At 48.7% G+C, this 27,983-nt stretch overlaps 1 protein-coding gene across 1 annotated transcript in view; it reads left to right on the forward strand.

Moving 5' to 3' along the window:
• The window catches only part of LOC147116320 (adhesion G protein-coupled receptor G2-like), a 163,769-nt gene extending 138,957 nt beyond the window's left edge, over positions 1-24,812 (forward strand). The window contains exons 12-15 of the mRNA XM_085992040.1: positions 5,438-5,706; positions 10,944-11,043; positions 16,892-17,148; positions 24,706-24,812. Coding sequence (XP_085848166.1) covers positions 5,438-5,706; positions 10,944-11,043; positions 16,892-17,148; positions 24,706-24,812 — 733 coding nt within the window. The remainder of the gene's footprint in view (positions 1-5,437; positions 5,707-10,943; positions 11,044-16,891; positions 17,149-24,705) is intronic.
• The last annotated feature ends 3,171 nt before the right edge of the window (positions 24,813-27,983 follow it).

Below are 27,983 nucleotides of genomic sequence, written 5' to 3' on the forward strand. Positions count from 1 at the left end.
AACCGGCTGTGGAGGCAGAACTGGAAGAGCTTGAACGTTCAGGGGTACTGTATAAGGTGGACTGGAGTGAGTGGGCCACGTCCATTGTTCCCGTCATGAAGTCTTCATCAAGTAACAAGCCAGGGGGACTGGGGAAGGTCCGCATCTGCGGAGATTTCAAGATCACAGTTAATCCGGTGCTTCACACGGTACAATACCCGCTTCCGCGGATTGAGGATATCTTTGCTTCATTGTCTGGCGGGCAACACTTCACCAAGATAGACCTGGCACAGGCATACTTACAAATGGAAGTCGAGGAAGAGTCGCGCCAGTATCTCACCATCAACACGCACAGAGGCTTGTATCGTTATAATAGACTGGTTTTTGGAGTAGCTTCGGCTCCAGCAATTTGGCAGAGGGCAATGGAGCAGGTCTTACAAGGGGTTCCAAGCACACAGTGTTACTTGGACGATATCCTGATTACGGGAGAAGACAAGGAGGAACACCTCACAAATTTGAAACTGGTGCTCACCAGGTTGAAGGAATATGGCCTTCGAGTTAATCGCCAGAAATGTGAGTTCTTCCAGAAATGGATCTCGTACTGCGGTCATGTCATTGACCAGGAGGGGCTGCACAAGTCGCCTGACAAGACAGAAGCTGTCGTGAAGGCCCCCGCTCCGGAAAACGTTTCACAGTTGAGATCGTTTCTGGGGTTGATTAATTATTATCACAAGTTTCTGCCAAATTTATCCACTGTGCTACATCCGCTGAATGCTCTGTTACGGAAAGAAGTGCCATGGAAGTGGAGCGAGGACTGTAAAAAGGCCTTTCGCAGAAGCAAGGCGTTGATTACCTCTGAGGAAGTGTTGCCTCATTTCAACCCAACGTTACCTCTTCGTCTAGCTTGTGATGCTCCTCCTTATGGAATTGGAGCAGTACTTTCACACAAGTTACCAAATGGCTCGGAAAGGCCAGTCGCATTTGCGTCCCGATCGTTGACCTCCGCGGAGAGAAATTACGCTCAGATAGACAGGGAGGCCCTCAGCCTTGTGTGGGGAGTAAAGAAATTCAATCATTACCTGCAGGGCAAGAAGTTCACGTTACTGACAGACCACCAGCCGTTGGTGTCCATATTCAACTCTAACAAGGCCGTTTCCACTATGACAGCGCAAAGGTTACAGAGGTGGTCCGTGTTACTTGGGGCACACCAATATGACATTGAATACAAAAGCTCCAAACAGCATGGAAATGCTGATGGGTTATCGCGCCTACCGTTGCCGGTAGTAGAAGAGGCAGCTACAATGGACCCGGTAGAGATGTTCCACTCATCCATAGTAGAATGTCTACCAGTAACCAATTCGATGATCGAGAATGAAACAAGAAATGACCCGACTCTCTCACGGGTCTACGATCTAACAGTGGAGGGATGGCCAGCACATGGCGAACCAACACTGCCAGCATTTTCGCAACGGAAAGAACAGCTGTCAGTGTGCCGAGGAACCTTGATGTGTGGATCGAGAGTGGTGATTCCACCCAAACTTCAGCATAAGGTGCTAAAGGAACTTCACGAGGGGCATCTGGGTGGAGTGAAAATGAAGAACCTAGCAAGAGCGTTTGTGTGGTGGCCAGGTATTGATGGAGACATCGAGGAAATAACCAAGAGTTGTCTAGGATGCCAGAAGGTCCAAAACGCGCCACCACAAGCTCCTCTGCATCCATGGGAGTGGCCCTCATCTCCTTGGCAAAGGGTACACATCGACTTTGCTGGTCCATTTATGGACTCAATGTTTCTAATAGCGGTGGATGCACACTCCAAGTGGCCGGAGGTAATAAAGATGTCCTCCACCACCACGGAAAAAACCATCACAGTATTAAGAACCATGTTTGCCAGGAATGGGCTGCCGGAACAGGTCTGTTCTGATAATGGACCACAATTTGTGTCCGAAGAATTCAGGAAATTCTTAAAAAGCAATGGGGTCAAGCACTACACGTCAGCCCCATACCATCCCGCCACCAATGGCTTAGCTGAAAGGTTTGTCCAGACCTTCAAGAAGGCCATAAAGGCCATGGGTAATGAGAACATCAACTTACAACATAAGGTAGATAACTTCTTGTTGGCGTACAGGAATGCAACACATGCGGTCACAAATCAAACTCCCGCCATGATGTTTTTCAATAGACGTCTAAGATGCCGGCTGGATTTGATTAAGCCAAACGTCAGAAGGGACGTAGAGAACCGGCAATCCCAGGGCATGAATGAAAGGCCAACTAGATCTTTTCAGACAGGTCAACAAGTTTTGGCCCGGGACTACCGTACCGAGAAATGGCAGCCTGGAACTATTGTAAAAAGGCTAGGGCCGCTGCTGTATACAGTGGACATTGGTGACAGCATCATAAGGCGTCATGTTGACCAGATCATAGGGTCATCCACAAAGAGCCAACCTACTCCACAACCTTACATGGCTAATGTCGAAACAGAGATACCCAGAGCCCCTACCTCCGATCTGGTAATACTGGAAGCAGATGATCCTGACACTGTCCTTCAAGCTGAATCGGCCTTGCTGGAAGAACCTACTACCCCGCCGAAAACTACTACGCCACCGAGGCGTTATCCAGACAGAGTCAGGAGACCTCCAGAGAGACTGAATCTGTGAACTGTTTCACATAATTTGTATATATGTTCTAATGATATGGTTAATGGGAAATAAGTATGTTGTAAGCTAAAAAGGGAGGATTGTAGTGTATGTAACTGTTCTACCTTTAAGAGAACTATTGTATGTAACCGTTTACCTTTAAGAGAACTATTTTAGGTGTGGCACTACTTTATCTTGGCTGCTGTATACTGTAATACCGACGGTGACCACACCGGTATATAAGTGCTGTGGCAGAACTTATTGGGCAGATTCGCCCTGACCTTCGAATAGTAAAGTCCTGTTTAAGTTACTCTTGTAGTCTGTGTATTACTTCGCTATACAACCCACAGACTTTACAACAGTGATCACCTTGCCAACCTGGAGCAGGTGCTCACTAGATTGCAGGAATATGGGCTCCGAGCTAACCACCCCAAATGCGAGTTTTTTAGAAAACAGATCTCGTATTGTGGCCACGTTATTGATAAAGAGGGGTTACATAAGTCCCCAGAGAAGATTGAGGCAGTAGTCAAGGCTCCAGCATCGGAAAATGTGTCACAACTGAGGTCGTTCCTCGGGCTGGTAAACTACTACCATAAGTTCTTGCCAAATTTGTCTACAATACTACACCCACTGAACACCCTACTGCAAACTGGGGTGCCATGGAAGTGGAGTGATGAATGTAGACGAGCTTTCCAGAAGAGCAAAACACTAATCACATCGAAAGAGGTATTGGCCCATTACAACCCGGCATTACCAATTCGGTTGGCATATGATGCGTCACCCTACGGCATTGGAGCAGTGCTGTCGCACAAATTCTCGGACGGCTCAGAGAAGCCAATAGCCTTTGCGTCACGATCACTAACCTCAGCCGAGCGTAACTACGCCCAGATTGACAGGGAGGCCCTCAGCCTAGTGTGGGGAGTGAAAAAGTTCAATCAATATCTGCACGGGCAGAAATTCACCTTGCTAACTGATCACCAGCCTCTTGTCTCCATTTTTAATCCGAAGAAGGGCGTTCCGGTGATGACTGTGCAACGACTACAAAGATGGTCACTTTTTCTAGGGGCGCACCACTATGAGATTGAATATAAGGGCACGAAACAGCATGGAAATGCTGATGGGCTATCACGCTAGCCACTGCCTACTGCGGAGGAAGCACCAGCAGTGGATCCTGTCGAAATATTCCATTCGACTATAGTTGAATACCTACCAGTAACTAACGCTTGTATTGAAAAGGAAACCCGAAATGACCCGACACTGTCTCGGGTATATGATTTGACGGTGAAGGGATGGCCAGCACATGGCGACTCACTGTTGCTAGCATTCTCGACAAGGAGAGAACAGCTGTCAGTGTGCCGGGGGACCTCGATGTGTGGATCCCGAGTAGTAATTCCACCCAAGTTAAGGGATAGAGTGCTCAATGAGCTTCATGAGGGTCATCTGGGAGGGGTAAAAATGAAAAGCCGAGCCAGGGCTTAAGTGTGGTGGCTGGGAATCAATAAACAAATCGAGGACCTGACCAAGAGCTGCTCAGGATGCCAGAGAGTACAAAATGCACCACCACAGGCCTCTCTACACCCATGGGAGTGGCCCTCATCTCCATGGCAACGGGTGCATTTTGATTTTGCTGGTCCATTCATGGACTCAATGTTTTTAATAGCCGTGGATGCGCACTCGAAATGGCCTGAGGTCATCAAAATGTCCTCCACCACCACGGAAAAAACTATTGCAGTCCTACGGACAATTTTTCCCAGGAATGGCTTGCCAGAACAGATTTGCTCCGACAACGGACCACAGTTTGTATCCGAAGAGTTCCGGAGGTTCTTCAAAAAGAATGGGGTAAGGCATTACACATCCGCCCCGTATCATCCAGCCACAAATGGATTGGCTGAGAGGTTCGTACAAACCTTTAAGAAGGCAATAAAGGCTATGTACAATGACAACATTCCGCTGCAGCACAAGGTGGACAATTTCCTGTTCGCCTACCGGAATGCGACACATGCAGTCACCAACCAGGCCCCAGCCATGATGTTCTTTAACCGAAGGTTAAGATCTCGCCTGGATTTGCTCAGACCAAACGTACGAAGAGATGTTGAGAGTAAGCAATTCCAGCACATCCATGAGAAGCCAACAAGGAGCTTCAATGTAGGGCAACCAGTCTTGGCCCGCGACTACTGAACAGAAAAATGGCAGCCAGGAACGATATGCACACGGCAGGGCCCACTAATGTACACAGTGGACGTTGGGGAGAGCATCGTGAGACGCCATGCCGACCAGATCCTAGAGTCACAGGAACAAGTCAACCCCATGCCTCGCCCATACGTACCTGGTGATGAACCCGACGTACAGGTCGCATCTACCCCAGAAACAGTAGCATCAGATGCTGATGAACCAACCGACGACAGGGGGCCAGAATCGCCTCCGCACCAAGAGCAAGACACTCGGGAAAGGCGCTATCCAGAAAGGATCAGGAAGCCTCCCCAAAGACTGAATATATAAATAGACTATTTTCAGCTAATGTTGCATGTTAAAAGTGTTAATTGTAATTAGTTTGATATTTAATTGTTAAATGAGTGTTATGGTACTGTTAATCTAAAAGGGGAGGAATTGTAATGTATATACCTTTAAGGGGGGGAACTACTTTTTACAGCTCATGTATACTGTAGTACCGGCAGTGACCACACCTGTATATAGCCCTGAGTAGTAATCTGTACAGGCAGTTCCAGTGTGAGTCACATTGAGTAAACACCTGTTGTTACCGTTCTCCGCAGTCCGTGTCTTATTATACACGGACACAACATTACTGAGACCTTTTTTCAACTCAGAAAAAGACAAAAGGAATTTTCCCTCCAGATCCACATGAATCTCAGTGCTGCCTTGTTTCTTCTCAATGTGAACTTCTTCACTAACGCATGGCTCAGTTCCGTTAACATTGACAGTCTCTGTAAAGCCATTGCTGTGTTTCTGCATTACTCACTGCTTTGCAGCTTTACATGGATGGGAATTGAAGCATTTCACCTGTACATCATGCTGGTCAAAGTGTTCAACACTTACATAAAGCGCTACATGCTGAAGCTGTGTCTTGTTGGTTGGGGTGAGTATAAAGTATTCTGTTGCTGTATTAGTTGTATGTACATGGTCTGAATCCTCATTGTATAATACAGCCACATCTATTGTTTCACTACTACAAGAAAATGAACAAAAGTTTCAAACAGTTGTTCTTTGGGGGTTCTGATTGTCTCCTGTCAAAGTTCTGGCAGGAGATCCCCTGTGGAATTTCAGGGCCAGCATGTTTAATAATCAAACTTGGCTACAAAGAGGAACTCACAGGTGGTAAATGCACTGCCCCTTCGTCTAAAAAGCCTGGATTCAAATCCCGAGCCGATGAATGAGAATGGAAGTGATTTTTGATGGTCTAACTTTAGTTCCGAGTGGTCAAAGTTCCCTGAAATTCAACCCTGAACTGGCAATCTGATCAAAGAGGCCGTAAGGATAATTGGATTGAAGAACAGAAACATCACAGTGGCCCTCTTCTGAGGGTAGAGTTTAGGCATAATTGATGCAGAGTCTTCCTTGATTAATTAGAGGGAGATTTTCCCAGCAATAAACTATGTCCCTGATTGAAAGCTGGTTTTAGGCTCCACATTTTTGAACAAAAGAAAACCTTTTCTTTGTTTCTCGCTTCACTGATGCTGCTTGAGTTGCTGATTATTTCCAGAATTTTCTGTTTTTATTTCAGATTTCCAGCATCAGCAGTATTTTGCCTTTGAAACAGTTCTCTTCAGGCAGCTGCCTTCATCCCGTAGGGTCCCAAGGGCTGCGGCAGCGAGTTTCCGTCCCCCAGTCTGGCACAACTCCCCAGTGGTGGCCGGGCAGCCCACCTCTGCATGCATTCATATTACCCAGAAGGCAGAAATACAACCAGGGTCAGGGGTCATCTCCATGGCAGGCGGAAGTCCTGCCCTGCAGAATGTGGCCCCCAATCAGAAAATTGATGCCCGTGTCAAATGAACAGTTACCTCTCTGCTTAACTGACAGTCTGGCATATTTGAATATAATAACTCTTTGTAACTGTGATTCTATGGCCTAGAAATTCGGTTGGTTGCACCAGCGATTAGCGCCAAAAGAGCCCGTGATTTGGGGCGTTACCCAATTTTCGGGCGGGCGCTGTGAACCCAGCGCTTCCTGCCATATTGAGTATCCTTTTAGCGCCGGCGCTAACTCTTTGCGCCCGCTCGCGTGCGCAACCAGATCATGACGTCATTTCATTGTGCAACGCCTTTTTGGCTCCCCGTTCCGGAAATTCAGTGGCGCCCCCCTCCGTTCCACCTGGCGCTATTAGTGACAGTTGGATGGAACGTTACCAGGTCCTTCTCGTACTCGGCGGGCGCTCTTTAAAGGGGACAGCACTAGTATAAAACTGGCAGCCATTTGGCCTGTCCATACTGCTCGCTGCTGGAGAGAGTTGCAGACCTTCAGTGGCACAGACTTGTTATTATTGAGCCAGAGGAGCCTTGGGACCTTCAGCCCTGTTCAGAGCAGTTGGATCCAGAAAGCTGACTGCGTCTTATTCGTCAGCCAGAATAATGGGAGCTGCTTTGGAGGGGAACGTCATCCTTGCTGAGCAACTGGCAGGGGCACAGAGACGGAGGGAGAGAGGGCCGGGATTGGCCAGAAGGAGGAGGGCCAATGGACGTCACCAAATCCGACCATATGCTGCCAGGGTTTTCAGGCGCCAGGTCTCCTACCTTACCATGTCGGAGGAACAGTGTCAGCGAAGGCTGAGATTTGGTAAGGATGTTGTGTCTGAGCTGTGCCACCTGCTTGCTGGGGATCTGCAGCCGCAGATACGGTGCAGGACCTCTCTGTCGGTGGCTGTGAAAGTCACTGTTGCGCTCAACTTTTACGCCAGTGGATCATTTCAGGCAGCAGCTGGGGACATATCTAATATCTCTCAATTTGCGGTGCATTGCTGCATCCGGCAAGTTACAGCTGCCCTCTACAAAAGGAGGCGCGAATTCATCACCTTCCCTCTGACCCTGGAGAAGCGGGGGTGCGCGCACAGGGCTTTGCGGCTATTGCGGACTTCCCCATGGTGCAGGGGGCCATTGATTGTACACACGTGGCTTTGCGGGCGCCATTGCAGAATCCGGAGGAGTTCCGTAACCGAAAGGGGTTCCACTCCCTTAATGTGCAGCTGGTCTGTGATCAACGGCAGATGATCATGGCAGTGAACGCACAATTCCCTGGCAGCAGCCATGACGCCTTCATCCTGCGGCAGACCTCAGTGGCTGACCTTTATGAGGCCCCGGCTCACCCAAGAGGCTGGCTTCTGGGCGACAAGGGCTATCCTCTCTGCCCATGGCTCATGACCCCGCTCTGTTTGCCCACCATCCCGGCAGAAGAGCTTTACAACAGCAGCCATCAGGCCACCAGGAACATTGTGGAGCACACAATTGGTGTGCTGAAGCAGCGTTTCCGCTGTCTAGACCATTCAGGGGGCGCCCTACAGTACTCGCCAGAGCATGTGGCGCGCATCGTTGTTGTCTGCTGCATGCTCCACAACCTGGCCATTCGACGCACCCAGCCAATGCCAGCCGACCCTCAAGGTCCAGCAGAGCAGGCGGACGAGGAGGTGGAGGAGGAGGAGGAGGAGGAGCATGCAGGTGAGGAGGATCAGGAGGAGGAGGAGGAGCAGGAAGATGGGAGGGCTCCAGAAACTGGAAGGGCCGTTCGTCAGAGGCTCATAAGGACTCGGTTCTAGGCCTCTCGGACGCAATGGTGGCTGTGATTCGAACAGCGCCCTCCGGTTCGCTGTAAGCCTATGAAGGCATCGATGATTGTAAATAGTGTACAGCTCGAATGTAAATAAAAAGTTATCTTTATTTTCAACACAAGTGCTTCCTTCCAGCATGACAACGTAATGGCAACAGAAATCATAACTAACAAACTAACAGATAACTGTGTGGCAACCCGTCGAAACTAACCAAACCATAACAAACAAACACAACAGGTGTGGACTGCCTTAAAACCGGAAAAAGAGACGTCTTAGCACCTCCCTCTACTGGTGACCCCTTGATGGAGACCGACTCCTCTTACGAGGTCGGCCCCTTCCCTCCCTGCAGCTCCTCCGTAATGGTACCCCAGTGGCTGGGTCAAGGCTGGGGGACGCCTGCTGAGTGTCTGGAGGCGCTGAAGCCGCTGAGGGACAGCCTGGATGACCTCTGGGCTTGGAGGTCCCGCAAGCAGGTTGCTCCAACTGGGCATGTCTGCTAGCAGTGTGCCGCGCAGGTGGTGGCAGCTGCTCTGCTGACGTGCCAGCATTGGCATCAGGACTGGTCACATGCAGAGAGAGGACACCTGCACTGTGGTCGGCCGACACACTGGCACTCTGACGGTGCCGCACCGGATCATCCGCCGCTATCGACTGCTCCACAGATTCATGGCCTGCTGTGGCGCTGCAAGGGCCTGGGGTGATCCTGCCTGACGCAGCTACGGTGGCAGCAGTGAGTGTTCGCGTGGCCTCAATCTGCGTGTGGACGAGGCCAGCAAGTGACTGCGTGGCAGCAGTGAGGACCTGCGTGGCAGGTGCCAGTGCTTCGGAGAAGCCATGAACAGTCCTTTCCACTGCTTCGGACAAGGCTGGAACAGTCTTTTCCACTGCTTCGGACAAGGCCAGAACAGTCCTTTCCACTGCTTCGGACAAGCCCTGGACAGACCTTTCCATTGCTGCCCCAAAGCCCTGGACAGTCCTTTCCATTGCTGCGCCAAAGTCCACCACACTCTTTGCCAGTATGTCGATGGACTCAGGCATCCTCCCCACTGCAGCCATAAGCTCAGTGTGCCTGAGCCGGGCCTGGGCGTTCATTTCCGCAAGGCTACGCACCTCCTCTGCACTCTGTGCAGCAGTCATGGTGGCCTGCCTTGCCCTCCGGGGAGATGGCCCCCGAGCGTCCCTACCCCCCGCGCGTTGCTGCAGGCCGCTGGTCCCTGCAACTGGCTCCTCATCAGAGCCCCCCTCCCTCCCCTCAAGGGAACTACTATCCCCAGTCTCCACATGCGGGGGATCCCCTGAGGCTGACACGGATGGTCCGGCTTCCTTCTGGTCATCGCCTCCGGAGGCACTTGCACTGGCAGCTTGAGGGGCCAGCTCCCGAGCTGGTGATGCAGCATCTGAAAGCAGGGAGGCTGAAGAGTGGCTTTAGCAAAAGGACAGTTTGGCAGCAAGGGATGCAACAGTGCGGCAATGCTATGACATGGGTCCACATTGAGAAAGCATGCTGGCGGGGGAAACAACTGAAAGGTGACAGCTGTAATAGTTGAGAACCTTACCATCGCTGTGGACAATGGGGTCAGCAGCTGCAGTGGTGACAGGACCACTCAGACATCAGAGGCTCCACTTGAGGACGGCCTCCTCCGGTGCGAATCTGCTCCTTTCGATTCCGCGCCAGCTTGGCCTGCAGGGCAAAGGACGGGAAGTGATGTTACATGATGCCCTGAGTTATCATCTCATGCCCCCCATGGTGGAAGAGCCCTAACATGATGCCCTGAGTGATGTTCTCATGCCCCCCATGGTGGAACAGCCATTACCTAATGCCCTGAGTCAAATGTGGATGTGTGTGACCAGAAAGGGCCATGGGTGCTTGCTGACAGATGGCCATTGGGGTATCGCGCACCCTGTAGCCATAAAGTCAGGTGCTCATGGAGGGATGCATAAGTTTACATTAACTCCACTCACCCTGACGACCCGAGTGAGGTCATTGAATTTCTTCCGGCACTGGACAGGGCTCCTGGTCGCCATGCTGCTGGAGTTGACCCTCTGAGAAACATCCCTCCAAGCTCATCGGTAGTCCTTATGATTAGGCCTCCTGCCATTGTCTGGGTATAGGACATCTCGCCGGCGCTCCACTGCGGACACCAATTCCTCCAGAGACTGAGTGCTGAAGCCTCACCCTCTCCATAGGATCCAAGTTTGTTGCGCCAGAGAAGGGCCTGCGCCGATTTGCAGGCCTACAAGGCGCAGAGTGTGGATGCTGGAGCTGCCTGACCCACCCCTTTAAGAGCTGGCCGGCGCCTGGAAGTCTCGTGGTCATCGGTAATTGAGAGCACCTGCGCTGCGGCTGGACACCCCGATATTGGGTTGCGCCGGCATGTTAGCACCTTAGGTGCCCTGTGTAATGCCTGAACTCGTGCCTCAATCACCTTTGGGGCGCTGAAACCCAATATCGCACGAGGTGTCGATAAGTTGCGCCTGGCTATAAAATTTGTGCTCCGCCAAGTCTAACGCCCCAAGCGGGGCTATACCCAATTTCTAGGCCTATGTATTCCCAGCCTTTCCAGCTGCTGTACTTTTAATTGTCATTGGAGTAAGCACAGACAATTATGGCCAGTTTTCGATTCTTGTCAACAGCAATTACAGCTCCACTGCCATGTAATTTTTAGTGTATTGGTTGTTCTGATAATTATTTGATTCCATATAATCAAAGCTATTCTAGTGCAGCAAGATCTAAAATACAACAGGGGTAAATTTCCTTGAGGCTTCCCCCACCGTTGCTGTAACTTCAGCAGAAACTCCAATTATGTGGGTGGATGAGTACGATATTACTGGACCTCTCCTCCGTTGTCCAGCTCCAGGGGACTGCCCTTGCTTGACCACTATTACCTATCATAGCCAGAGGATCTCTAGCAACGTCTTCTCTTCCCATCCCTGTAATGTTGCCTCTTGGACCCTTCTTCCTGAGCTACATGCTGCCTGACACCTGGTAACATTCTCCTCAGTCATGCAGTCACCTAGCTCTACCTCTCCACCACCTCTCTCAAACCCCCACTCTTCCTCTGCTATCAGACCACTTTTCAATGTCCAGTTCTGGATGTGCAATAACTTCCTCCAACTAAACATTGGGAAGAGTGAAGTGCCATTTTTGCCCCCGCTCCACAAACTCTGTAATCTCACCACCGTTTCTATCCCACTCCCTGGCCACTGTCTCAGATTGAACCAAATCGTTTGAAACTTTGGCATCCTGTGTGACCCCGAGTTCAACTTCTGACCGTATATCCTCTCCGTCACAAATACTGCTTACTTGCACCTCCGTAATATTAATCCTCTTCGCTCCTATCTCAGCCTATCTTCTGCTGATACTCTCATACATCTTTGTTACCTCCAGCCTTGATCATTCCAATACTCTTCTACACAGCATCCAATTCTCCATTCTCTGTATACTTCAGCTCATTAAAAACTCTGCAGCGCATATCTTCTCCCGCATCGTCCTAATCGCTGATTATCCTTGTCCTCACTGACCTACATTGGCTCCTGTTCTTCCTATTCCTCAAATTTAAAATTCTCATTCTTGCATTTAAATCCCCCCATGGTCTTTCCCCTCCCTATACTGCTGTAACCTCCTCCATCACTGCAACTCCCCATAACTGTCCATTCCTTTCAGTCTGGCCTCTTGTGCATTCCTCCCTTCCTTTGCCTCACCATTGGTGGCTTTCCACTCTCTGGAATTTCCTCCTTAAGTCCCTCCACCTCTCCAAATCCCTTTCCTTCTTTAATAATCTGTTCAAAATCCACCTCTATGACCAAACTTTTAATCACACCTTAAATCTCTCCTTTGACTTGACCTTTTTTTATCCACGTGCCTATGTGAAGCACCTTTGCTTGTCTTTTTTTAAACATGTAGGCCTCATATAAATGCAAGTAGTTGTTGTATGTACAAGAACTCCTGTGAGAGTTAGTGATCCTACTTAAATATGCAAATAAGACATTTAAAACAGCTTACTATAAATTGAAGAGTTTTACAATGCACTCTGTAAGAAATAGCTGTTAGATTCAAAGATGGGTTTTAATTCTTAGAACAGAGACTGACAACAGGCAAGAGGAAAAAGATAGCATAAATGCCAGCAAGGTCGAATATCAAGCATCAAAAGACAAATAGAAGTGATAAGGGAATTGTAAAATGCAAGGAAACAGGGAGGATAGCACCTGCTAGATAACAAGGAGCCACGAAGCCATAAAATGCCCTTGAAGAAACTTGACAAAACATTCCTCAGAAAGATAAGAGGGAGGCTTCATCAGCCATGCAGAAAGGGACGGTGAGGGATGCCTTCCCGCTTCACAATTGGACAACAGGATGGGGATCAAATGATTGGCACCAGGTGATTACCAGCCCACCGAAATAACTATAAATATAGACGACCGAGAGAGGAAATCAGGCAGTCAGGGGCGAAGGCTTCCCCAAGGTGGCTACGGCCTAATACCTTGGTCAAGTTTAGCCTATGAGGTGGCTGATGGCCTAACACCTCCAGCAGCTTGAAAGATGACCCAACGGAAGTGACTGCTGCAGCAGACTGCAGGAATCCACCCAATCCGAGACCACCGTACTGCCTCCCCGTCCGTTCAGTCGTGTCATTCCGATTCAGGAGTCGTAGATCGCTCCTACTGTCACGGGTTGTATGTCTATTATACTCGGTTTAAACCATATGTAATATCTAATGGCTCTACAGATGGTAGTGAAAGCTGCACAACACACTATAGGAATTAAACTACCTGCTGTGCAGGATATCTACCCCGAGAGGTGCCGGGGGAAGGCCCCGAGAATCATTAAAGACGCGAGTCACCCCAGCCACAACCTCTTCGACCTGCTCCCGTCCGGTAAGAGATACCGAAGCACACGGTCTCGTACCAACAGATTTCAAAACAGCTTCTACCCCCAGGCCATAAGACTCATGAACGATTAATTTATTATTATTTATTACTGTTGTTTTATTTATTATTACTGTCTTTCTATTAGTATTTCTATTAGTATTTTTATCATTGTTATGCCATATTTATTCCAATGTTGGGAGGACTCGTAAAAATCAACATTTCATTGTGCAGTACACACGTCTGCTGCATATATGACAAATAAAATTGAATTGAATTGAATTGAATTGAATTGAATTGATTATGCTTTAAAACTGTAGCTCTTTAATAAAAGCCTTGCAACTTCTAAAACCCTGTTGGGTAATCTGTGTGAGCCTGTGATCCTAAATCTTACAATTCCTTAGAAACATTCTTGCTATCTCCTTCACCTACACTTCCCAATGATGTCTTTGCAGGTATTGAATTTATTTCAAAGACTGATTTAAAAAAAAAGACATCTCCTATTTAGTATATGTAAAAAACTAACCATAGTGTGGTTCCTGTTACAAATACCTCTTTTCTTTCACTTTATTTTATTTTAACCCATAACCACCCCCTCCCACCCCTCCTGAGTTTGAACAGTATTTTATTTTAGAACAATTAATATTAAAAATAAACTTATGCTTGTATTTCCTCATAGAATATTGCGATCCATTAAGAACTCCCAGGACTATTAAAGAGAAAAAACAAGAAAAAGTGGCATTTATATAGCACCTTTCACCAGATCCAAAAGCGCTTTACAACCAATTAAGCACTTAAAAAAAATATGTATTCACTGTCGTAATGTAGAAAATATGGCAGCCAGTTTGCGCATAGCAAGGTCCCACAACCAGCAATGTGACAATGATCAGATAATTTGTTTTAGTGATGTTGATTTGAGGGATGAATATTGGCTAGGACACCGGGATATCTTCCCTGCTGTTCTTCGAATAGTGCCATGGGATCTTTCACGTCCACCTGAGAGGGCCGCGGTTTAACATCTTATCCGAAAGATGGCACCTCTGACAGTGCAGCACTCCCTCAGTACTGCAATGAAGTGCCAGTTAGATTTTGTGCTCAAGTCTCTGGAGTAGGACTTGAACCAATGATCTTCTGACTCAGAGGCGAGAGAGCTTTTAAGTTAAGGGTATCCATCCAGATTTATTGTTAAAATGTAGCAAACAAGAAAAATAGCTTGAGCATAAGCTTAGCCACAAGTAGTAGTTTTGCTTCTTGAACCACTTGTCAATATCCTCCTGGCGATTTTTATCAATCACCAGCCGGACATTCTAGCACATCTCTTCTTCTCCATCTGTGATCATACAACTTAGCAGAGACCATTTGTAACAAGCTCTGGTCTCATTGGGACTGACCGTTGGAGGATATAAGGAGTCCAAGAAGGCTGCTGCCTCCTCTGGTCACTTGTATTCACCTCTGTGCACACATGCAGGTTTGACCTCAGCCTGTACCTGTGCTATTCTTTTCTTTTACTGTCATCTGCTTCTCTGTTGGTTCCATTTAACCTTACACGTTCATATAGGTATACTAGACTATCCTGTGCTAATTTCTGTCTCTCTGCTCTAAAAGTCCAAGGGGTAGATTTGGACTTTGTGTGATAATGTAAAATGGTGATAGCAAATCGGCAGCCCGCGTTTCATTTCTCCCGATTTTTATTTCCTTTGACTTCGGTGGAAATAACAGTTAGAACTGTTCACTGTTTGAACTTCCCAGAATGTCCAGCATTAATTTTGTGGGCTTTCCCAAAGATCAGCATGGTTTAAAACACTATTTGGAAGGCCCCTTTTCCTACACGAGACCTGCTTGCACTCAAAAAATCTTAGAAATAAAGTCATAATTGTTTACTGTCTGCATTTTTCAACTACAGACAGAATACATAATTCTCTTTAAACAGGCACATGTTGATATTATTTTCACAAGTGGTATTACTGACCTTTCATGCACTATGCCAAGCGTGACCTTCGTGTTTCTTTTCCCTTGCTCTCTCCCCAAACGTGACCACAGTTTCCTTGCTGCACCTTATTGGTAGAGAAATATCCACATAAGTTGGTCATGAGTAGGTCTTTGACCTGGTAAATGTTAGCAGTCAACCTCCTTTCTCCTCTGGTTCACAACAACACATTTTGAGTAAGCACGAGACTTCGTAGTGGAGTATACGGAACAAACTTTATTGATACACGGTAAAAGGTGATCGGCCTTAACTGCACACAGAGAGTGGCTTTCTCCGGTTTCTGTATCCTTCGAGCACTCTGACCTACTGTTGAAAACCACGATCCTTTACGCACCATATTTTGACTACATCAAAGGAAAATGTCATAGATAAGACTGTATGACGTATCCATTCCCAAACCCTTTGAAAACAGACTACTGCTGTAAACAGTTTGCAGTTGTTTGCTTCAGAACTACTCCCCCCACACCAGACTTCCTGACATAACAGTTACTAACATCTTTGAGTAAAAGCTTCACCAACTGCTATCTGTAGCTAATGGGTTCCTCCGACCCATGTTTATTACCCTAAAACTAAAGTTACATTTTATTACCTTAAAACTAAACACTACCACTCATGGGTAACGTCATTACTACCACCTATTCCCATACACAGCCACTTCACATCTCCAAAAACAGGCAATGTATTCTTTTTACAACACTTCAAAGTCATCCTGTTTATATATTGGAAAGTCAGGAAAGGGTGTTGCTTCAAGACACAAAGAAGTTCGACTGTTAACCATTAACTCCCCAAGAAATCCAACATACATCTCTTCAGGATGTCCAACAGTAAACTAAATTGACCTAATAAATAAAGCCCAATATAACCAAAAGGTCACATACTGGAAATGGACCAGGCGTGATTAAATTCCAGTTTTACTTACATGTGTATGTGATCTGTTGTCATTGGTAAGTGGTGATAATTCTCAGTCACACAACATAAAATGGTTGAAACCACTCTATAGCATAGAAATTACTCTTGGCGATAACAGCAACAAAAGCTGTCATTAGACATTCCTCTGTCCACTATTTTAACAGAGACATTAACCTGTTAACACCTGTGGTAAAATAGCAGGGAGAAGAATGTCATACTCATGCATTAAGCATCCTTCCACTAATATCCAACTGTAATTTCTAGGTCTCTATATAGAAGGGAATGGTTTCACTTATGCTGGGAAGCATGCTGTATCTACGACTAAATGGCAGTCGTTGCTTTAATTGTCATTCCTTTATACAGTGAAACACTTCTGTATGGCTTATGGGCAGTTATTACATTGAGAGTGATTGATGACTTAGTTAACACACTCATGTTAAATTCACACAAAAGCTACTTTAACTAAATCAATAACCCCCTTCAAAATGTTTAATAACTCAATGACTTTGTTTAAAGAATGCACATAGGAATTTTACACAAGCACATTAGCTACCTCTTAAAATAATAGACAAAGGGTTATGATTAGTGCTCAAAAGTAATTTCTCCCCATAGAGAGGATTGATCGATTTAAACGTGCGTTTCTCACTTTTGTTGAAAATCGCATCTTGGCATCTTTCTGCACAAATTCTTCTCGTGGTATTTTATGGATATTAGTTAAGCCTTTTTCATGTCCTTTCACAGGTGCTGGATAACAAACAAGACTGTGCATTACGTGACAAATGTTGCCTATTTCAAACTTATATTCCTGGGTAACATAATCCTGCTGATAATTCTGTGTGTAAAGGTGATCAGATTGAAAGGAGGTAATAAAAAGAGTATATTCACCATAATCAGCCAGACCTGTCTGCTGGGCACAACATACGGCATAGCTTTGTTTTCATATGGACCTATGAGTATATCTGCAATGTACATGTTCTGCATCCTCAACCCTCTGCAAGGTTAGTCAGAATAGAAATGGCATTATAGGTATTGACCAGACATATAAACTTACAATTTCAGTAGTCAATTGATTTTGATAAACTCTTAGGCCTAGAAATTGGGTTGGTAGCGCCGGCGCTGAGCGCCTAAAGAGACCTAGAATTGGGGCGAAGCCCTATGTTGGGGCGAGCGCTATGAGGATAGCGCCGACTCAGAAATTGACTATACATTTAGCGCCTGCGCTAAGTGTTTGCGTGCGCCCATGAGCGCAAACAGCTCATGACGTCATTTCAGTGTGCAACGCCTTTTAGGAGCGCCTGAGCGCATATTGGGTGGCACCCGGAGCCTTAGCGCCCAGCGCTATTAGTGACAGTTCGAAGGAGGGCTAACAGGCCCTTCTCGGAGTAGGGCGGCGCTATTTAAAGGGGACAGCTCTAGTGCAGAATCTTCTGCCACTTGGCCTGCTCATTGCGATCGTTGCTAGAGAGAGTTGGCGAGCTAATGTGGAGCGGAGTTCTGGGATTTGAGCTTTACAGTACTTGGGACCTTCAACCCTGTCCGAAGCACTTGCAGCACTACACCTAAAAGCCTTTTGACCAACTGGCATCCGAATGGGAGCTTGTTTGGAGGGCGATGGCCTCATCGCCCAACACTGTGAAGGGGCAGAGAGACGGCGGGAGAGAGGGCCGGGATTGTCCAAAAGGAGGAGGGGCAATGGAGGTCGGCCAATCCGACGGGAGGCTGCGAGGGTCTTTAGGCAGCAGGTGACAAGCCTTGACATGTCGGAGGAGCAGTGTTTGCGAAGGCTCCGAATCTGGAGGGACATTGTTACTGATCTGTGCCACCTGCTTGGTCAGGATCTGCAGCCGCGTGAACGCTGCAGAACCTCTCTGTCCGTGATGGCTACACTGACTGAAGGCCTCCATTTTTATGCCAACGGCTCCTTTCAGTCAGCCATTGGGGACAATGTGACTGTCGCTCAGGCTGCAGTCCGCTGTTGCATCCGGCAAGTGACAGATGCCCTTTATAGACGAACGCGTCCATTCATTACCTTCCCTCGGACCCTGCACAAGCAGGCGGAGGAGGAGGAGTATGAGGAGGAGGAGGAGGAGGAGGAGGAGGAAGAGCAGGCGGAGGAGGAGGAGGAGGAGGAGGAAGATGGAAGGGCTGCTGAAAGTGGAAGGTCCATTCGTCAGAGGCTCCTCTGGACTCGTCTCGACACCCCTGTGGCAGAATGATGAGAGTCTTGCCTCATGGGCACTTTGGATGTTTGAGGGCCTCTGCATGCCAGCATCACTGAAAGTAGTCACATGCACCAAGCAACATTTAAACTTCTGTTTATTGACACAAAAGTCTTTCATTACAGCTAAACAACGTAAAGTGAGCAGAAACCATCACTGCCAAAATAAAAGTGACCTGTTCGGCAAAGCAGCAAAACTCAACAAAAATCTGCACCTATAACAGCAGGTGAGGGTGTCCGTGAATTTGGACAAACAAACGTCTCAGCACCTCCCTCTACAACTGGCCCCTTGAGGGGGAACGACTTCTCGTTCGCGCCCGGCCCCTCCCCACCCTGCTGCTCCTACGTAATTGCACCCCAGTGGTGGCCTCAAGGCTGGGGGACGCTTGCCAACTGTCTGGAAGTGCAGAAGCCCCTGAGGTACGGCCTGGCCGACCTCTGGGCTTGGAGGGTGCGGACGCGGGATGCTTGCTTTGAGCATGGCTGGGAGCAGTGTGGCCTGCAGGTGGTGGCAGCTGCAATGCAGGCGTCCCAGCGCTGGCATGTGCAATGGTCTCCTGCCGAGAGAGGACACCTGCACCATGGTCGGACGACACACTGGCTATCTGAGGGGAGCGGCTCGGCTCATCCGCCACAATCGCAGGCTCCACGGATTCCTGGCCTTGTACGGGAGTGGAAGGGCCCGGGGTGATCCTATCTGATGCAGAGAGGGTGGCTGCAGTGAGACATCGCGTTGCGTCAATCTGGCTGTGGAGGAGCCCAGCAAGTGAATGCGTGGCAACAGTGAGGACCTGTGTGCCAGGTGCCAGTGCTTCAGAGAAGGCCTGGACAGTTCTTCCCATGGCTTCGGACAAGGCAGGAGCCGACTGCTCCACTGCCTCGGACAAGCCCTGCACAGACCTTTCCAGGGATTGTCCGAAGCCCTGAACAGTCCTTTCCATTGCCGACTCAAAGCCGTGGACAGTCCTCTCCATTGTTGGGCCGAAGCCCTGGATAGTCCTGTCCATTGTGGCCCCGAAGCCCTGGATAGACCTGTCCATTGTTTCCCCGAACACCTGGAGAGACCTCTCCATTGTTGCGCCAAAGCCCTGCAGAGTCCTCTCCATTGTTGCCCCGAAGTCCAACATACTCCTAGCCAATTAATCTATTGACTCAGGCATCTTCTCCTCTGCAGCCATCAGCTCCGTGTGTCTGACCCGGGCCTGTTTGCTCATCTCTGCTAGGCGCCGGACCTCATCTGCATTCTGTGCAGCAGTCATGACGACCTGCCTTGCCCTGCGGGGAGACGGTGGCCGAACTTGCCTATCCCCCCTGCGTTGCTCCATGCCGCTTGGTCCGGCAACTAGTTCATCCTCAGAGCCACCCCCCCTCCCCTCCAGGGGACTACTATCCCCAGTCTGCAGATGTCTCAGATCCCCGGATTCTGCAACGGCTGGTCCGGATTCCTCCTGGTCCTCGCCTCCGGTGGCACTGGCACTGGCAGCTTCAGCGCGTTGAGCCTGAGTTGGTGCTGCTTCATCTGAAAGTGGGAGGTGGAAGAGTGGCTTTAGCAAAAGGACAGGTTTGCTGAAAGGCATGCCAGATTGCGGCATGGCTCTGACATGGCTGCACACTGAGGATGCATGCTGGCGGGAGGACCAAGTGGAAGGCAACAGGTGGAAAAGGTGAGAGTCTTACCCTCGCTGTTGGTAATGGGGTCGGCAGATGCAGTGGTCAGTGGACCAGACAGACGTCCTCCAAGTATCTGGTGCACTCTCTCCTCCAGATCCGTGAGAGTGACCACTTGTGCAGGTCCGCCACCGGTTCGACGCTGTTCTTTTCTAATCTGCGCCATCTTCGACTGCAGGGGAAAGAAGGGGAGGTTCTGTTACATGAGGCCTTGAGACATCATCGCATGCCCCCCATTGTGCAAGAGCCCTTACATGAGGCCTTGAGACATCATCGCATGCCCCCCATTGTGCAAGAGCCCTTACATGAGGCCTTGAGATATCTTCGCATGCCCCCCATTGTGCAAGAGCCCTTACATGAGGCCTTGAGACATCTTCGCATGCCCCCCATTGTGCAGGAGCCCTTACATGAGGCCTTGAGACATCATCGCATGCCCCCCATTGTGCAAGAGCCCTTACATGAGGCCTTGAGACATCTGTCCATGTGTCTGCCCAGAAAGGGCCATGGGTGCATACTGACAGATGGCCAGTGGCGCATCATTGCAGCAGGGTGCCCGAAGTCAGCTGCAGATGGAGGGAAGCACAAGTTTGGTAAACCATCACTCACCCTAACGATCCGTGTCAGGTCGTTGAATTTCTTCCTGCACTGAACAGGGGTCCTGGTTGCCATGCTGCTGGAGTTGACCCTCACAGCAACCTCCCTCTAAGATCGTCGGTAAGCCTCCTGATTTGGCCTCTTGCCATTATCTGGGTACAGCACCTGTCGACGGTGTTCAACTGCAGCCACCAATTGGTCCAGAGCCTCAGTGCTGAAGCGCTCTGCTCTCTGCCTAACCTTCTCCATAATGATGAACTTTGTACCGCCAGACAAGGGCGAGCGCCGAATCTGAGGCCTACAGGGCGTTGGGTGTTGAAGCTCAGTCTGACTGACCCACCCCTTTAAGAGCCGGCCGGCGCCTGCATCCCTCGTGCTCTGCCGTAATTGAGTTCACCTGCGCTGCGCCCGTCCGCATCGAAATTGAGTAGCGCCTGACCTTTTGCGCCTTAAGAGCACCGTGCAATGGCTGATTTAGCGCCTGAATCCCCTTTGGGGGCGATGCAACCCAATATCGCCCCAGGCGCGGATAGCTCTCATCTGGCTATAAACTTAGCGCATCGCCAGTTCTAACGCCTCAAGCGGGGCTGTACCCAATTTCTAGGCCTTAGGGTCCAATTTTCCCACAGGTGCGGGGAATTGTCGAGTTCCCCGAATGTCGGGGTTCCCACACGAATGTAAATGGGTCTGCCAGATTGATGCTATTTTCCCTCAATTGGCCAATTCATTTCCAGCGTGTGGGAACCCTTGCTAATTGACTATTTCCAGTCAGAAAGCCCCACAGTATGATGTCATCATTCATGGTGCTTTTAAAGTCTATAGCAAGCATTGCAACCTCTGCAGGCTTCCATACGAACCACACAGGATGGCAGAGGAGCCTACAGCAGCTGTGGCCAGTGCCAGACCCCGAGCTGCCTGCAAATTCGACGAGGCTTCACTGCAGGCATTATTGGATGGGGCGAGGGCCCACAGGGAGGTCCTCTTCCCTAGGTCAGGGAGGAAGAGGCCTCCCACTGAGACCAAGGCTGCATGGATGCAGGTGGCAGCAGATGCCAACTCGCTGGGAGTCACCAGAAGAAGCTGGATACAGTGTCGGAAGCGATTCCATGACCTTCACCGTACAGGAAAAGTAAGTATTAAGTTTCCATCACCCTCAAACTGATCCCCATTGCCTTTCCCCACCAGCACTCAGCTTTAGCACTCTGTTCCTCCACATCCCACTTCACAGTCACATCCATGCACCGTTACCCATTCCCTCTCTCTCTGTGCTCACATTCACGTAACTATTCCACCATGCAGTCCTCACACTCCCTCTCACTCTGATGCTTTGAGCACAACTGACAACACACAGGGAGGGCCCTTGGTCTTGCAGCTTCACACCATCTTTGTCTCCCTCTAAGTATCTATGCTATGCAATCTCTACACTCACTCCTTCATTCTCATTCAAACTCCACTTGTCTCCCTCATTGCAGGAAAAGAGAGCTCACAACAACAGAGAACTGGAGGAGGCTCACCCTTAATAGCCCACCTGACCCCCTGGGAGGAAGGAGTGCTGGAAATTGTCGGGGCTGATGTGGCTGTGGAAGCTGGGGAAGGAGAGACAGGGGCAGGCCCGCAAGCTGGTGACAGAATAGTTTTCCATCTCTCTCATTGACATAGCATGAGTCGCTGTTATGATTCTGAAGCTACATCATTTGTACTTATGAGCATCTGCAAAATCCAATGTGCATGTAACCTTGGTATCACATCTCTAACTCTTTCCTTTACTCCCCCACAGGACCATCCGAAGCCCCCGTCCCCACTGCGGAGGAGGAAGAGGCTGAGCAGCCAGACGCCTCAGAGGAAGCTCCAACCTCTGAGGGCGCAGCGTCAGCAGAATTCAGCGCACCCAGCACCAGCGCAGATACTCACACCTCGGTGGGACCTTCGCTAGATAGAGTAGTGTTGTCACCTGGTGTATCACAGCTCACAAGTGAGCATCAGCAGATGGTGGAGACAGGGACAGCAGTGGAGAGTCCTCGTCGGAGGGCGCAGGACTCTGCCAGCTCAGCTCTGCTGCATGTCGACCCTCTGCCTCTGGGTTCACCCGCAAGAGAAGAGGCGATGGCTCTCCACGCACAGATGCAGGAGTCTCTGGCAGGTTTTGTCTCCAGGGTCACTGCGAGTGTGGAGCGAATGGAGGAGTCCATAGCGAACATGAGCAGAGCCTTTGTGGAGTCATTGGCGCATGAACGCATCACCACGGAAAGGATGGCAACCTCCGCGGAAAAGATGGCTACAGTAGAGGAGAGGATGGCTATGGCCATGGAGGAGCTAAGTCGCCAGAGTGTTGAAAACATGGTGAGTGTTCAGAATAGACTGACATCTCTGGAGGAGCGATGGTCAGCTATTGAGCAGAGAAACCAGACCTTCATGGCAGGCCCTCTGAGTAGGACTGCCATTGTAGAAATGGGTCACCATGGCCCCCCTGATGTGCAGCAAGCTGCTCTCAAGCCACTTGCAGGCACTGAGGGGGACCTGACCCATGAGAGGGAGGTTGGTGGCAGACCTCAAGGAAGTGGGGGCTCCTCTCCAAGCACTCATACTTCCATGCCACTGCAGAGCTCTCGGTCAGAGCCTCGCCGGAGTCCACACCCAACGGAAATAGAGGTCTCAACCCCTGCACAGCCACAGGAGCAGCAGACTGCTGGCGAGCCCTCACAGGCTCACCACCCCAGAGGACGCCTGCCAAAGGTGTCGAGACAGGAGCAGCAGGAAAGTGAGCAAGGGGCCTCCACATCTGCTGAAGCCACAGGGGAACCACTACGTAGGAGCACGCGTAAGAGGAAAATAAAGCACTAATAGTCACAAGGGTAGTCACTTGGGTGAAATGTTGTGTTTATTTTTAAAATGTCGTCAGTTGGTTATTGCAAATAACATTTCTGATGGCAACTTCTGCAGTTGTGGCGTGTGTCATTTCGCGAATGGGGCTGGAGGTCCGCTAATGCCTAGAGGGGAAGGAAAAAAAGGACTCCCATGCTTCTGGTAGGTGCCTCAGTTGAGGAAGCGCTGAGTGAGGGTAGCGAGAGGGGCTTCCCAGTAGCTCGCACTGGAGAAGTGTGTGAGGCTCCAACCTTCCACAGCTGTGCCTAAGCCTTGAACAAGTTGCCCCAAGCCTGAAACAACAAGGTCCTGCAACCTACAAATGCTGTCTGATTAAATCTCTTCTTTCCTGATTGACCTGCAGCTGAAAGTATGCAAGCCGACATTGTTCACGCCAGGTTTCATCAGCGGGGTTCCCACCAGGCGTGTTTAGCATGGGAAAAGGCTGATAATGGCAAGGGCCCCTTAAAATGGCATTATAGATGCTAATTATTGGTGATTAGGCTCCCGACGACCAGTCCCGCCAGCTGCAGGCGGGACTGATTCGGGTCGGATTGAAATGCCGGGGTGAAAGTCGGACGGGGTGGGGAATCAGGCGGGGGGGGGGCCGCGACCCCCTATTTTTGCGATTTCCCCCCCCCCCATGCCTGAAACCCTGCCTGACGGCTCCAGGAAAATCGACCCCTTAGTTGCAGGAAAATTAATAGCCTCCGTTATAATTTAAGCAGAATACAATTAATTAAGTTGTTGGTGGAATAACATGCTAGTGCTGTTCTATACAGTGGTTGGACACAAATTTGTGTCATTGATTCCTCGCATGGCAAGTTCCCCAACTCTGTCCTGGTAGCCATTGAGTTGAAGCCTCGTGATTTGCCACAGGGAGGGAGGAAAATTGGCAAAACCTGAGCCGCTCTGACGTATCTTGTGTTCGGCAATTAGAGAGTGGCACTGGTAAATACGAGAGAGCAAATCATCAGGACACCCTTCTTGGTATGGAGAGTAATAAATCATAAAAGTTTGGAAATACTAAGATTAAGCCATGAATGTAAATCCATCAATGGAACAATTTTCTTTGCTGTCGACCACAAAATTAACATTGACCATCTCAATTATTTATAAAGCTTTGTAATTATTAATGACTAGAAATATTTACAAAAATGAATAGTTTATATAAATACTGAAACGAGCTACTTAAATTGTTTTTTTTTTACAGGGTTTTTCATATTCGTATGGTACTGTAGGTTAACACAATCATCCAGTACCTCGGCCAGCGAGACATCAAAAACCAGCAAAAGTGCAACTACTAATGAATACAACTGAAATGTCTGCCCATCTACTTCTGAAGCCCAATGGTAAATTTTCATCTTTAGTTCCCTCGTGCAGAGCTTCACACACCAGAAGCACATACAGGGAATTCAGGGCGTGCCCCCCCACCCCCCCAATTACTTTCCATCATGGACAGAAAATGATGTGGCATGTGTGCCTGAATTCCTGATCTGCGCACCTGGCACATGAAGCTCTGGACTGGGAGTGCTAAAGATGGAATGTCACCCATTCCATGGACACAAATATGCCAGTACTGTAAATGATTCCAAACTATGTTAAGGATATTTAAGCTGTGACTGGTGCAGGAGCTGTCAGGCACTGTGCAAGATTGCTAGAATGATATGCTGATAGGGTTATATGAAAATGCAGGGGGAAGGAGACACGTGTGGAGTATAAACGCTGGCATAGACCAGTTGGGCTGAATGGCCTGTTTCTGTGCTGTAGACTCGATGGAATTCTATGTAAGATTGCAGCCTAAACTGTTTTTCTGATAAATCCAGAACCAGCTGGTACAGCTTTTTCTTAAAAGATTTTTATAAATATTTAGAATGCAGAATAGCAAACATACATAAATAGAATCTGCTTTAATCTCCTTTAGGATACAAAATATATTTGACTTATAACTCTGACCTACATACGTGGTCGAATCACTGATTGAGATCATTTTGTATACATACATCTTGCTTTAATTTAAATAGTATTTAATGTCCAATCCTGTTTCTGGCTCACCTCTGTAACTGGGGGACAATGCCCAGATACAACAACAGCTGTTGTGATTACACATCAACTCATGCTGCAACCTTGGTGATATTTTTACTCTGAAGTTTTTATGTGGTTTATATATTTGATGAAAAGAGATGTCATTGCTAGATCTACAGTCACTGACTAGCTGATTTTATGTGGGAGAATCACTATGGTAAAACAATGGTTATATTATTTGACAATGTTTAGAAATTCTTTTGGTTAAAACTTTTCTTGTGTTGTAATTTAATTTAGATTTTTATTTGCGTATTTTTATTTGTGTTAAGAAAATCTGTGTAGCATTCTTAGTTTAATGGAAGATGAGAGACCAGATATGTATGTAGTTAAACCTGGTCACCATTCAATCACCAATCTAAAATCTATTGATGTTTCAAAACAGATTCCAGCTGAGACATTTAGGAATTCAAATGCTATAAAGCAGTGCTACATGTTTGTTCCGAGCAGTTTATTATTTGGTGTGAAACATTGACAATATTTAGCAAAACTATCACAGAACCTTTCATGTGGTTTTATATTGGTGAATTGCATTTTAAGAACTATGAAGTAATTTCTAAAATTTAAATGCTTTATTAGGTTGATTATATTTTTAGGTGCCTATTAAACTTTTAAATTGGTATCATTGCTTTCATTATTTTCAATAGTTGAGTAGATTTCTCATTATAATGTCACCTTGGAATGCTACCCTGAAGCACGGGCCACTATCCTATTGGCCCGATATTTACGGGGAGTTGGGGAGGGTGCGGGTAAGGTGAACATGGCCGAAGAACCTGGCAAGGCCGGGGACACGGAGGTCCTGTCGACATTAATGCCAGGGCATCATTTGCATCTTGTATTTCTGCCTCCCGCCCGGCAGCCAGCAAAATGGACAACCTGGCCGGAGGCCGGGAAGAAACAGTGGCAGGAAGTCTTGGAGATGGTCTGCGACAATTGGGAGTAGGGGATGCAAAATCAGCAAGCAAGAGGAGGGGGAAAGGAAGCTCCAATTGGCAATCGCAAGTGGCGGGGGATGGGGGAGTTGTCAATCGGGGGGAGTGGGGGAGATTGGTGCTGGTAAGGAAGCTCCGGCCAGCAATTGGGAGTGAGGGTGATCGGGAGGCTGAAGATTGGGGCTGGAGGAGGCTGGAGCACTCCTGCTCCTGGCCCACAAGAAGCGCTGAAAGAGCCACTTACCTTGGGGATCCGGTATCTCCTGCCCCTGTTTCACGGCAGAGTTTCCTGTGTCTTGTTTTGCACACTTTGTACAAAAATAATAACTTGCAGGACAACGGAGTATTACAGTTTAACTCTTTTATTAAGCATTAGGTCTGATCTTACTCATAACAGCAGTGGGGAAAAAACATGGCGTTAGGACCCCTAGCCTGGGTCTTCAAAACAATAGGTGCCATTTCCTGCTCTCGCCCTGAACTAGACAATTTCATTCACTTTGCCTCCAATTTCCACCATTCCCTCACCTTCACATGGTCCATCTCTGACTCTTCCCTTCCCTTCCTCGACTTCTCCATCTTCATCTCTGGGGATAGGTTATTGACCAATATTCACTACAAGCCCACTGACTCCCACAGCTACCTGGACTACACTTCCTCCCACCCTGCCTCCTGTAAGGACTCTATTCCATTCTCCCAGTTTCTCCATCTCCGCCGCATCTGCTCCGACGATGCCACCTTCCACACCAGTGCTTCCGACATGTCTTCCTTTTTCCTCAACCGAGGATTCCCCTCTACGGTGGTTGACACGGCCCTCGACCATGTCTGTTCTATCCCCGCATTTCTGCCCTCACCTGGAACCATGAAAGGGTTCCCCTTGTCCTCACCTTTCACCCCACCAGCCTCCACATTCAACGGATCATCCTCCGCCATTTCCGCTACCTCCAAAGTGATCCCAACACCAAACGCATCCTCCCCTCCCCTTTCAGCATTCCGTAGGGACCGCTCCCTCCGAGACACCCTAGTCCACTCCTCTATCACCCCCAGCACCCCTTCCCCTTTGCCTGGCACCTTCCCGTGCAAGCACAGGAGATGTAACACCTGCCCCTATACCTCCCCCCTTCCCACTGTCCAGGGCCCCAAACACCCCTTCCAGGTGAAACAGCGATTTACTTGTACTTCTTGCAATCTACTATACTGTATTCGCTGCTCACGATGCGGTCGCCTCTACATTGGGGAGACCAAACGCAGATTGGGTGACCGCTTTGCGGAACACCTCCGTTCAGTCCGTAAGGGTGACCCCGAGCTTCCAGTCGCCTGTCATTTTAATTCACCACTCCATTCCCACTCGGACCTCACCATTCTTGGCCTCGTGCATTGTTCCACGGAAGCTCAACGTAAACTCGAGGAACAGCACCTCATCTTCCGATTAGGCACTTTACAGCCTTCCGGACTCAATATCGAGTTCAACAATTTCAGA

This window comes from Somniosus microcephalus, chromosome 6, assembly GCF_052327205.1.
Source record: "Somniosus microcephalus isolate GS21.2 chromosome 6, FLI_Smic_1.0, whole genome shotgun sequence".
Classification (NCBI taxonomy): domain Eukaryota; kingdom Metazoa; phylum Chordata; class Chondrichthyes; order Squaliformes; family Somniosidae; genus Somniosus; species Somniosus microcephalus.